The sequence below is a fragment of the Uloborus diversus genome, chromosome 10, assembly GCF_026930045.1.
Source record: "Uloborus diversus isolate 005 chromosome 10, Udiv.v.3.1, whole genome shotgun sequence".
NCBI lineage: Eukaryota > Metazoa > Arthropoda > Arachnida > Araneae > Uloboridae > Uloborus > Uloborus diversus.
This window is the reverse complement of record NC_072740.1, coordinates 31,265,644-31,278,188: the sequence shown is the minus strand read 5'-3', so window position 1 is coordinate 31,278,188 and position 12,545 is coordinate 31,265,644. Positions and strand designations below refer to the sequence as shown.

Genomic DNA, 12,545 nt, shown 5'->3' with positions numbered 1-12,545 from the left:
TGCACTCATTTGATTATATTATTATTATTATTGCACTGTAATTTCTAATGCTTATTTTTGTTTTAATGCAGCTAGTTTTGTTTTGAACTACAAAACATTATTTTTGTATTAAACATGCTTAATTAAATCAGATAATATTTCTTTGACTGTTTTAAAGGAAAAATATGGCTCTGTGGAATATCTTACATGTGGAAATTAGACAGATTTTTCAAGAAGTTATTATGCTTATCTTTTTTTCCAGGAATTTTTGTTGTTGAAATTTTTTCCATTGGAAAGGAGGCTCCATGTCCAATCAAGATGGCCCTCTAACCTCCTATGTAAGCTTCAAAGATCATTACTACATGCAGCCCTTTTTTAAGCATTGTCTCAAAATTAAATGAGCTCTTCATTCTTCCTAGAATAATTGCTTTTCCATAGAGCCTTATTTTTCAAAGCATTTTATGATTTTTTAATTGTATATTTTTTGGTAAATACACTTAGTGCTCATTTTTTCCATTTTAATATTATAATTTCTTTTGTGATTACATTTTAAACTTTAAGTGTTCAGCTTCATCAAATTTTGTTTTCTTGTGCTATAGGTTGTCAAATCAAATCATTTTATGTACAAATTCATCTTCCTTTTTAATTCAAACAAACAAAATGTTATGTTTTGTTTCTGCATATTAATCTTAACTTTTATACTACTGCACTTAAAAAATTAGAATACTTTTTCAATGTGCATAAATTAAACCTACTTCTTTTAAAATGTAGTAAGGAGCATGATTAATAAAAGAGCATAGTTTGTTTTGTATGAATAAGAAGTTGCACTAATGCATGTTATATTGTTTTAAAAAAAATAATTTTGATTGGTTACTTTAATTTTTGAGCTCATTGTATATGGTGTAGATGAATTTTGGTTTAAAGATTAGCTTCAAAGAAAAAAAAAACATTTTTCCATGAGTTGAGAGAAGTTATAAGTTTCCTAAGCGGTTCTCCAGAGCAGTTCTTTTTCCTAAGCATTGCATGCTTTTTTTTTTTTTAAATCATCATCTGAACCCATGCTCAGCAACTTTTCTCAACCTTGCTATTTATTAATTATTTTCAGTTTTCTGCAACGGACCACAACCAAAACTACGAGCAATGATTCTAGTTATACATGTTTCTCCTTAATATTTTATATTTTATAAATGGAATTAAAAAAATTTATTAATTCAAAGTGCTAATTAGATTTTCAGCTCAGCAATGAATACAATATTTTACATTCAGCCTGATACTTAAGCAACTTGAAGTTTTGTTAAGCTTCTTCTGGTGTGATAAGTTATTTACCTTTTTTAGATACCTATTTAGACAAATGATAAAAATTTGTTAATTTATTGAAATTAGGAACATAACTAGTCTTGATTAAATTCCAAAGATTTGTTCGATAGACATTCTAACTGAAATTCATATCATTCCTCTTATCAATTTTCTTTCTTGAAGTTTCAGTTCTAGAGAGTACTATTTCTTCCTCTATTCATTATTCTAGATAAGATTCTTGATATTCTTTCTATTCATTCCTTTAACAGTGTTTCCTCAGACCTAAAAAAAAAAAAAAAAAAACGAACCCTAAAATTTTGTATTCTAATTCCAGAGAAATGATCTTATTTTTGCCTTGCAAAGACCTATGCAAAGTATACTTCCTCGGAGGAAGGCATGGTTGTTTAAAGTGCAGTTCCAAGGGAAAAAAGCTACACAAAAAAGTTTTTCTCATTTTGTATAAGTACAAAAGTTTCTTCTGTGCAAGTTCCTAAATGCCAAGAAATGCTTTTTAAGTAATGGAGAGAGTAGTAGTTAAGTGTAGAAAAAGACTGAAACTCTTTTAATGCCATAAATATTAAAAATTCCATTCAGAATAGAATTCCATTCAGAAATTTCAGGTCAATTTTCGGTGCTATAGTTTGAGAAGAATGCATGATAAACTCAGCAGTATTTATAGGAAAAAAATATATAGAAACTGCTCTCACATTATGATTTTCTTTAGCAGTAGATATAATTTATAACAAAAAAAAAACCTGTGGAAGTAACATTTTTTTTTAAACTTCTTTATTTTATTTTATTTATTTTTTTTAAAGGTTTTTCAAAAAAAATTTTATTAGTTGAATTAGCAGTAGTAAGTTCTTTCTATACATTTCAAAAAGAAAACTAAAAAATACTGTGTTTGTCCACTGCTTGAGGGTGTTCATTTTCTGAATTGCTGCCCTTTTTCTAATTCACCCCTGAAAAAAGAGGCTCAGAACTGTTTTATGATTTTTAAAAATTAAATAAATAGATCAATTAAAATGTTTTCACTGTCATGTGCCACATGCTAACTTTTCAAGTTATGAATTTTTAAAAAGGAAATAGAGCTGGAAGTACATGAAATACACCGTATTTCATGTATTTCTGCTTTAGCCCTGGCTAATGGGCGGTAATTTACTGAATATAGTGCTGGAAGTGTTCATTCACTAGGTGGCCTACCTTATCAGATTTGCAAAAATGATTACAGCTGAAATGGCTATAATCTTCCTTCAGCTGATGTATTGTTTAAATAGTTAACTACAGATTCTAATTTCCCATGTTAATTTTATTATTTTTTTTAAAGAAGGATCCTCTTTAAGAACCCTTAAAATTTCTATTTCAGCAGAAAGCAATTGTCTGAATTATATTAAATTTACACATACAGAATATTGGAAGGGGAGATATTTGATTTATTAGTAGGTCTTAATAGTATAATATACAAGAAGAAATTTGTCTGGCTAAAATAGTTATCTTTAGCTACATAAATAGTTGTTATTCAACTGAGCATTTTGTTGAAACAGAGATTGATTTATTTATAGCAGGGGTCTCCAACCTTTTTTACTCAAGGTATATTATGAAAAAGAAAAATGTTTTTTTAGTTAGGTAAGCCTCTTGCAGGCAGACCAAAATCTGTCGGCAGGCCGAATGTGGCCCGTGTGCCAAAGATATCCTAACCTAATTTACATTGTGTGCCTTCATCTCTATTCGCTGGGATTTGTCCTTCCTTTTAACTAATGATTGGTAACATCTCAGTAGCAGTGCCTGATAACTATGGCAATGCGGGGAACTTGCCCAGGGATCTCAGCTGGAAGGGGCCCCAATTTTAAATTCTGCTTAATAACTTCTTTTGTGTTTAAAAAAAAGTAAGAATCTAAAATCTAGTAAGATGCACTGATCACAATTAGGTTATTTTTCTAATTTAACACTTTAGAAAATAGTTTACTAATTGATTCTGAAAAAAATAAGTTTATTTTCTAGTCATTACTTAAATGCTGTAATGTTTTCATACTTTAGTCTAAATATAGGCGTAACATTTTAATAAGTTTGTTTTGTGCATTTCTTTCACTTTTTTCTGTTGATGTATAAAGGCACTGAAATGTCTGCTTGGGCCCCATGTCATGATCAGATCCTGTCTTGCACCTTAACAGACATGGACTAGACATTCTGATTTTGTTGTAGATTAGTACTCATTAGCTAAATCAACCCATCATGCTCTGTATCTAGAAAAAAATGGGCAACATAGAATCTGTCGATATTCTATTGAAAGATAATGAGATAGAACACTTAGAAGTAGTACACAGCCACTGTGCAAAGTTAGTAAATGTTGCATGTTAGGATACTATGTTTGTCTTTTTTGTCTTAAGTTTTGCTTCCTCTGAAAGAAAAACAAATAACTTACTCTAAGTATTTCAATACGACTTATAATAAATAATTCAATTTCAATAAATAAATAAAAATTGAACATCAAACCGACTAACTTATAACTATTCTGTTGATTCATTTTATTGAGGAACTGTTAGATTCCACAAGAATATTTTTAACATTTTCTCTATCCTTTTGTCTGCTTAAAAACTAGATTTGCCACCCTCACTCCTCCTTTTTTATGTAAAAAGAATTCTGTTTTGAGAATTTTTGCAACAGGAGGAAAGTTGTTAGGATTTTTCAAACTTAATTTAAAGGTTAGAGGTTGTATACAAAACATATCATAAATTTAATTTTTCTCATTCAGCCTTTATTTTTAGCAATTGAATTGAATATTTCTGCATGTTTATCATATATATTTTTTAAATTTATTCAAAAAAGATGTAATGAAATTGTATTTTTTTTGCAAAGCAGTAGCTTGCATGCATTGCATTGCCCATATATGCAAAAGCTTCTAGTATTCAAATTAAATTCTTGATGGAAGTGTTCTTAATTGCTTTGATTACAATATTATTAATTCTTCCACAGGAAAATTCCTAACAAAGTAAAAACATCAAATAGCCATGCTCATTTGTCTTTATCTGAGGAACCTAGTTCATCTGTGCTTTTGTTACCTCCATGTGGAGCTTCCAGTGGTTTGAATTCAACAGGTCAAGAACTGTCTTCCCCTGCTAGCTGAAGGGTCAAAATTCTAGCACAAAACTAATTGCCAAACATCATTCCTGATTGTGATCATATTAGGCACTAATGGTTTTTGGGCCACTATGCATCCCCAAATGACTTTCATTGTTTGATGGTGTCTTTCATATCTGTCCTGTTGCTGTTGGAGTTCCTGTAGCATGTTGTGTCAATGTTTTAGTTATGTACAGCTGGATCTGTTCTCCCTTTTTTATGACTGACAAGTATCATGCCTGAAAAATTCAACTGACATTTTCTGCATTTCATTTGTAATACTGTTTTGAAGTACAGTTTAATACGATACTGTCTTAAACATATGGACTGTTACATTAATAATGGCATTAATTTTTAGTTTCTGCCAGTACTCATCTTGATATTCAGATCTTCATAATATCTCATTCAATATGTCATGCATTTTGCTTTGTTAAAATGTTGGATGAAGAAGCATTTTTAGCATTTTAAACATTTGTGCCATTTTTGTTTTTAATGTTACTAAATTTTGTGTGCTATATCCTAAACAAAAAAGGTTATAAAACACAAATGTTTTATGTTACTATTTCTGTAAATAAATATTACTTGTTTTAATGTGATGAATAAATGTCAAATCAAATGTGCAAAGGTTAGCTCTTAATAGTTTGTATATTAAAATTAAGTTTATTTCATATTGAAAACATATTGGTCTCTCTCTCACTATGTTAAACTGTTTGAGAGGGGGGGAAGGTTGCTATAGCTTTCCATATTTATTTTAAGAAAAATTGTCTGCGCACTTTGCTATTTTGTTATGTAGTAGGCTGAGGCTTATAGAAGTTAACCTTTGCAATTGTAGTGTATAGTGTCATGATTTTTATATGTTTGAGTTGAAGTATTTTAAAGCAAAAAAGAGCATAGAACATTTGTTTCTATGTATGATGCAGTAATGCCCCATGGGTATGACATACAATAATTTTGAACGACATGTTTCATGCAAGGCATATGATGTTTGTTTGAAGTACTAGATATATATTTAATTCTTTGTAATTATTTGTATTATTAAGCTATGAGAAAGTGTTTAAAATTCTTTGATGTGCCAAAAGCATTTTTAAGTGTCATGATCTTATTTACATGTTATTAATAACTTTCTGTGATCAAAATTTTAATGCATTTAAAGATAAAAATATTAGAAAATTGTAAATTTTGATCTAAAGTTTAATCATTCCAATGTAAGCATAATGATTTAGCTCTTTGCGCAAAAACTAAGTAACTAAACAAATTTCTGTATTTTCCCTAATAATGTACATTAGACTCATACTTTTGAAACCAAGTCTATAAAAGGAAAAATAGTTAATGGCGGCAGTTTGTATTGACAGTTTTCTTCTTAAAAAAACTTATTTACAAAATTTTTCAATCCTATTTCATTAAAATCTGTTCAAAAATTTGTATGATGGTGAATTCTAAGTTATAGAGCTACTGCATTTGAAATTTCAAGTTTTTTTTTTCAGGAACAGTGCACGTTGGAAAAGATTTGCTTGTGACATTCTAGAATTTCAAGTAGATTATACGTACTGATCAGACATTTGCTTTTAAAGGTAAACACTTACTATCTGGTTTTGATTCAGTTGTCGAATTTCAAGCAATTGTAAAAAATAAAAATTTGAATTTATCGTTATCTAAGTTTTTGTCAAAGCCGAATTACTAACTAATCAATGCCAGTAAATTCTGTTAGGGTTGGATGTTGTATCAGGCAAAAAGTGGAAACCTTTAATGTTCGGTTCATTACAAAGCATGATTGTAACTTTTTTTTAAAACTATTATTATTGATTCCAATTGATTAAGTCTTAGAGTTTACTGCATTTATGACTGAAAAAAAGGAATGCTATTTTTTGTTATTGCATTAAGTGCTGTATTTAAAAACAAATATCATATGCCTCTCTGATTCTGAAATGTACCATCATGAATGGAGGAATTTAGGCACACTCATTTAAAAAGAATGGTACTGCTCAGGATTTTTATTTTGTTGAAATGTTCTTTACTCCTTGTTACTCCACAAATACTCTGATTCATGTTGTGACTCATACCTTATTTAAAATTAGGAAAGAAAAATAGGGCCATATTGAAGAGGTTCCTCTATCATCATTTCATTATAAAACTTTCATTTTTTATACAATTTTCAATTCTTATTTCATGTTTTTTGAGTTGCACTACAGCTATGTTTGTCATTTAAAGGTATTAAAGTGAATTAACATATGGACTGGCTATGAAACTTTCTCTCTCTTATTTTTTGTATATATTTTGTAAATTAATTTATTGGAGCATGCTCCTAATTTTCTTTTCTGATTTAATTATTTTGTGTATGTGTGTTTTATGTCATTTCTGCATTTTTTAACTAAGAGAGAGAAAATCCAATTTTTCATATGCATGTTATGGGCACATTTATGTCAAGCATATTTCTCCAAGCTGTGATTGTAAACAGTTATAATTTTAAAAGTACTTTGTTTTTTATCAAAATTGATTGTGGGAATTTTATGCCTTAACTTATGCAAAATTATTTTTAAAGAAGGAGTTATAATCTAGTCTTTTCCCACTATTGAATTAGAGCTTCAGTGTTAAATGCCAATAATATTTATTTACATTGCTAACTTCTATATGTAATTGTTTCTGAAGTGAATAGCACTGCTTCCATCAAACTAAATATATTGACATTGTTCTTTTTATTCAACTGGCATGTCGTGCAATGGAATATTGTCGCCTCAAAGCAACAGTAGGATATCTTACTGTTGTTTCCAGACTTAGACATCTTACTGTTGCTGTGAGGCGATGATATATTCTTCTGTGTTCTCTGTCTGAAATCTTACTGCTTCTGCTATGTTTCATTATTCCCTAACCTCTCAAACTCGCTACTATCTGGCTGCACAAATCCAAACAGATGTACTTTAAAAGTCTGTATATTCAAATAGTACAAAAAACAAATTTGACATCCTATCTGTTAGTTCATCAACTATTATTTCGTAATTTAACTTTTAACTTCTTCCCACAGGAAAAAAAACTTTGCGAAAGATACTCATACTCAAATTTAATTTGAACAAAATCGAGCAAATACTGCTTAATAGCTTTATAATTCTTTTCTTAGTTAGTGTGTACTGAAGCACAGTTCAAAAACTGTGGGTAACTATATGAGAGCAAACCTTTTCTAATTTTGGACTCTGCTTCCATTCTGTATTCGACCATCTTAATGAAGAAAATTAATTCATAAATTAACTTTTATCAAATTTTGGTAGTTTTAAGCTACCAAATCCATTTTCTGATTCATTTACTCCAATTTATTCTTCATTATCATTTACCCTTGTTTGTCTGTACCTCATCTCCATGATTGCAAATGGCAGGTTATTTAACTCATTTTTACTTGAAGCCTTGACTGACTCAATGGAGCTTTAGATACATGTTACTGGAACATTCTGTCAATTTTAATGCTGCATTACAGTTTAAGAATGAAAACATTGGGGTCCAGCTTGAGATTACTTCAGCTGTAAAGAAATGAATAGTTTCATAGTGGCAATTTAAAGGAAAGTATGTGGTTAGCCTTTATATTCATATTTAAAAGATAGGAAAACTCCTGTTACCTTGCAATGACAAATCTTAGCACAGTCTTTTCATAGCTGATTTGATAATATTCTTATCCAAGACATCTAAGAGCCATGTGAGATGTCGTTTTCTGATTCGGTACAACTTGATACACTATTTTAGAAAGCTTCGAGTAGAATACTATTTGGGGGGAGGGGTAGCAATAAATTGTGAAAAAAGCATCAAAAAGAATGGCTGCAAATGAACTTGAAGAATACCTACTGCTAAATAAAAAATATATTCTTAACTTGATACTTAAATTATTAAGAAGTTAATTTCTGGAATGAATATTGAAAGTTTATTAGGAATAAAATAATGAAGAATTGGAGAGAGGAATATACAGCTTATTAAAAAAAGGGATTTGCATATTCAATAAAAGCAAACATTACAGGACCTGCCCCCTGCCTTGTCTTGTGGCCAGAGAAGTCTGACTGCAGCAGGAAAGTCCGGGTTCAAATCCCAGGTTGGCCATGGACGTACTTTCTCTCTCCTGTCCTTGTGCTTTCTTTGTGTGAAGGTGTTGTGTTGTGAATGGTTACCTCTGACTTTGCACCAAATTACAGTACAGTTGGTAAAGTGCTGTAATTTGGTATATTTCACATTTATATATATTTATTTTATATATATGTGTGTGTATTTCGCCTTAACAAAACTAAGAAATATAAAATTGTAACCAATGCAAATGAGTTCTGGGGAGGTTTTTATTAATTTTAACATATATGGTTTTCATATAACAGATTTTTTTTTTGATCATTCCTACTCATGATTTGGTATTCAGCTTTTTAAATCTGCAAAATCTTGCATGAACAATTATGTAACAAAAACAATCATAGTTCTGTTGAAATATGTTGACATCTTTGAATACTCTTCATTTTAAAAGTTTAAGCTTTTTAAAAATGTAAATATTTTTTTTTTTTTTTACTTTCTATATTGCTTTCATGTTTATAGAAACTCCCTATCTCAATTTTAATTGTGAAGAGTATTTAGAACAATACTTATTCCATGCCAAGCTTGTTATTCTGAGATTTTCCATTTTTGTTCTTTAATAAATTAATTGTCAAACAACCATGCAGTATAAATATAAATAATTATGTTATATATTTAATATTAGATTACATATATATATTTCATGAATATAAAATAGTAATCAAAGTATTATCTCCAAATGATAGATTTTTTAAAATTACATTCTTTTTTAATTTCAGTAATTATATAAATTCAAACTGCATAACTGACAGTCTGCTATTGCTATTTTACATAAACTGACTTCAGTGGAAAACTATTGAGCTTCATCTTATGTTTACTATGGAGTGTTAAATTTCCTTTATTGAAAAAAAATGAGCTCCTAAAAATATGAACTGGGTGTCAACACTCTTTGTCATGTTAACTAAAGTAAGTTAACTACCATATTCATAACTCTCAAATCTTACTTTTTGTAAGTTTAACTAAGCATTATGACATTAGTGAATATCTTAACCAGCATAATTGCTTTTAGAGAAACCATTGCGACATCAATATATTTAAACTCCTTGCTAAGAATAATTTAAAATCGGGTTTTACTTCTTTATGTATTTGATATACATATCTTTTTTCATGTTATATTTTACTGTTCTGAGATAAAACTTGTGAGGTATGCACTATTGCATGTACTCATTTTGAAATGCATTTTCAGTTGATTGTGAAGGCTAGTTTCTTGTAAGTTATATAAAAATATACATTGAATTTTTAAAATTTAAAGTATGCATTCAATAGTTTTTTAGATGATGAAAGAACTTTTTCAAAATTCATAATCAATTATTCATCGAATTTGCATATTTTATGTGGCACACCAAAAGTGATATCATGTCAGGGTCTTTTTAAGGACAGAGTCTCATATAGTGTTAACATTTGAAAGTTGTAACTTTACTCAGGGTATGCAAAATTATAATTCTTCATTTTATCATCAGAAGTGTTTTGTCTTATTAAGTTTTATTTTTAACAACCACTAGATAATACATGCTTTTAATTTTAATATCTCCATGCATGGATTTGAAATGGCCATATATATTAAGATCCATTTATCATCTTGAAAGCATGCTTTAATAATATATAAAAAGAGCTTTATAAATAAAACAATTATTTTTCACTTTTTGTTAAAACTTATTTTTAGAAAAATTGTTGACATTAAATTACATTTTCACAATTCAAACAAAACATTAAAACCATAAAATTTGAAATCTTTCACTTCATAAAATAATGTTATACAATGCTTTGTATATAACTTCGATATTGGAGCAATTTTAGATGAATGGGTCATTGAATTTTGTTGCAAGTTCTGATAAATGTTACTTATAGTTTATATCGCTGTTGATCCTATGTAATTTTGAAGATATAGATGTGTATATATGTAATATTAAAATTTTTAAATTTGCTTTACTGTTTCTTTTTGATCTGGCAAAAATTTTAATAAAGTTATGCAACTTTTCAGTTTTAGTTTGTTTTAAAAACATGACATTCAATTCCATTTTGAGTAATGTATTTCAAAATATTGAAAGTTATTGTAGTTTCGACCAATTTATTGGTAAGTACCTTTAAGAAACATCTTTTTGGTTTGATGAAAAAATTTCACTGATTGCTATTTTTTTTTTTTTTTCATGTGTCGTTGTTATTAATCTTTTACTATTATTTTTACATGTGAACCACTTTTTCTGTTTACAACGAAAGAGAATATGTGTCCTTGTTCATTTTTCTAAAACCTGATTTTTGCTTTTAAAACAAATTGCACCTAAGTTTGAGATGAGAAAAAATATTTTAACATTTTTAAAATGTGTTAGCCTTTGAAGCAACAGGACTTTTGAGTCCTCCTAGCCTTTTTTTTAAAAAAATTCCAGCCAACTACTTTCCGTTCAAATCTTTTAAGTTCTGCATCTCAAAAGGATTAAGTTAAATTTAAAAAATATATATTTTAGTAAACAATGTATTTAATCTTTTAGTTTCTGAAAGCAACTTGTTCACATCAGTTTCTATGCAAAATGTGTTGTACGAGCGATTCCTAATTTGATTTTGAGTTTCATATTTTTTATTAGAACAGTCAATTTATAATAAATAAGTCAGGGGCTCAGCGGGTGGAGGGTAATCCTTAGCTTTAGTCCATATTATCACTTCTAACCTAAGAGTACAAATGGATAGAGATAGTATTCCACTTTGAAATATAGTAAATATAATTTAATCTCTTTTCAAATTCCTGCTCTAAGCTTTGAAACTGGGAGGAAAATTTCGCATTAACAAGTCATGAGATCAGCAAGAATTACTCCTTGGCGCTCTAAATTTATTGGCGAGCGTTTTCAAACGGTAGGTAAGCAATTTGATTCTTTTCGCTGCTCGAAATCTTTGTCTGTGAATCTTTTTTAGGATTACTAGCAATGTATATAGTCTGCTACAGGCATAATCCATGAATGATAAATGACAATATCAACTTGTTCCACATTAGTTTCTAAAAGTTTGAGAAGAAAAATGTAGCATCGCATGCATATGAATTTACCTTAAAGCATTCATAATGTCTTATGCAAATAGTACAATAAAATAATAAGATGTGTTTAATTATAAAAAACGAACATGCACTCACAAAACATCCCCTCCCCCTCCCCCATGAGCACCTCGAATCACATAATGATAATTCATAAAGTTTTATCTTGGAAGTTTTACTGACCCTTAAATGGTATTTCTTTTGTGTTTTTACTTATAATTCTCCTATCCTAGAGTTTTCAGTTATTTGTTTCCCGCAATGATGTAACCTAATTTTTAAATATTCCAATAAGATAGATTCGAAAAATATTTGATAATATTCAAGTAGGGCTTAATTTACTGTATGTTTCAAAAGTTGAGAAAAAATATTAGTATAGATTTCCAGGAAAGAGTATGACAAAAGGGATGACATAGTATTTTATTTGCGCAGTTTTCTTTCAGCTTGTGCTTGTCCTAAGCTTTTTTTGGCTACTCTGCCCAAGATAACTACGTTCTTACCTGGCACTAGAAGTCTCTCCCCCCTTGCTATTTATTCTTAAAATTAAATGTAAGAGTTTTTAGTTATTTCACTCTCTCTCTCTTTCTAAACATTTCAGATTTTTTTTCAACTTTCTAGCAACAAAACCGGCTATATAGGACATAACATCAGCAAGATACCTGTTTAAACTTTCAAAATTTACATGATTGGTACATTTTATTTAATAACAACGAAAAATGTCTTGAAAGAAAGGAAATGGAAAAGAACTTATTGAGGACACAGGTTTGCACTGTTGAAGATATGAATTTATTTGCTGAATATTTTTATGAAATTAAAGATAATGCAAACGCTCAGTTAAAATTGTTTATTTTGGTAACATGAAATGTTTTTAACCAAAACAGCGATAAATTTCTTTCTGTCTCTAGTTTTAGCTATAAAATCAATAAATTTGGAAATAAGAGATATTATTAAAGTATGTATATACTTAGAATGTTATTCGCAACTCCAGAGCTCGAATACGCTACCTTACGGTGATTAACAATACTAAAGGAAAAGGTAAAACATACCATTC

General features: G+C 29.1%; 1 protein-coding gene across 1 annotated transcript in view; it reads left to right on the top strand.

The window, feature by feature from the left end:
• Positions 1 to 4,396, top strand: part of LOC129231316 (G protein-coupled receptor kinase 2-like) — a 35,583-nt gene extending 31,187 nt beyond the window's left edge. Inside the window, exon 13 of the mRNA XM_054865605.1 lies at positions 4,246 to 4,396. Within this exon, the coding sequence (XP_054721580.1) occupies positions 4,246 to 4,396 (151 nt within the window). The remainder of the gene's footprint in view (positions 1 to 4,245) is intronic.
• The last annotated feature ends 8,149 nt before the right edge of the window (positions 4,397 to 12,545 follow it).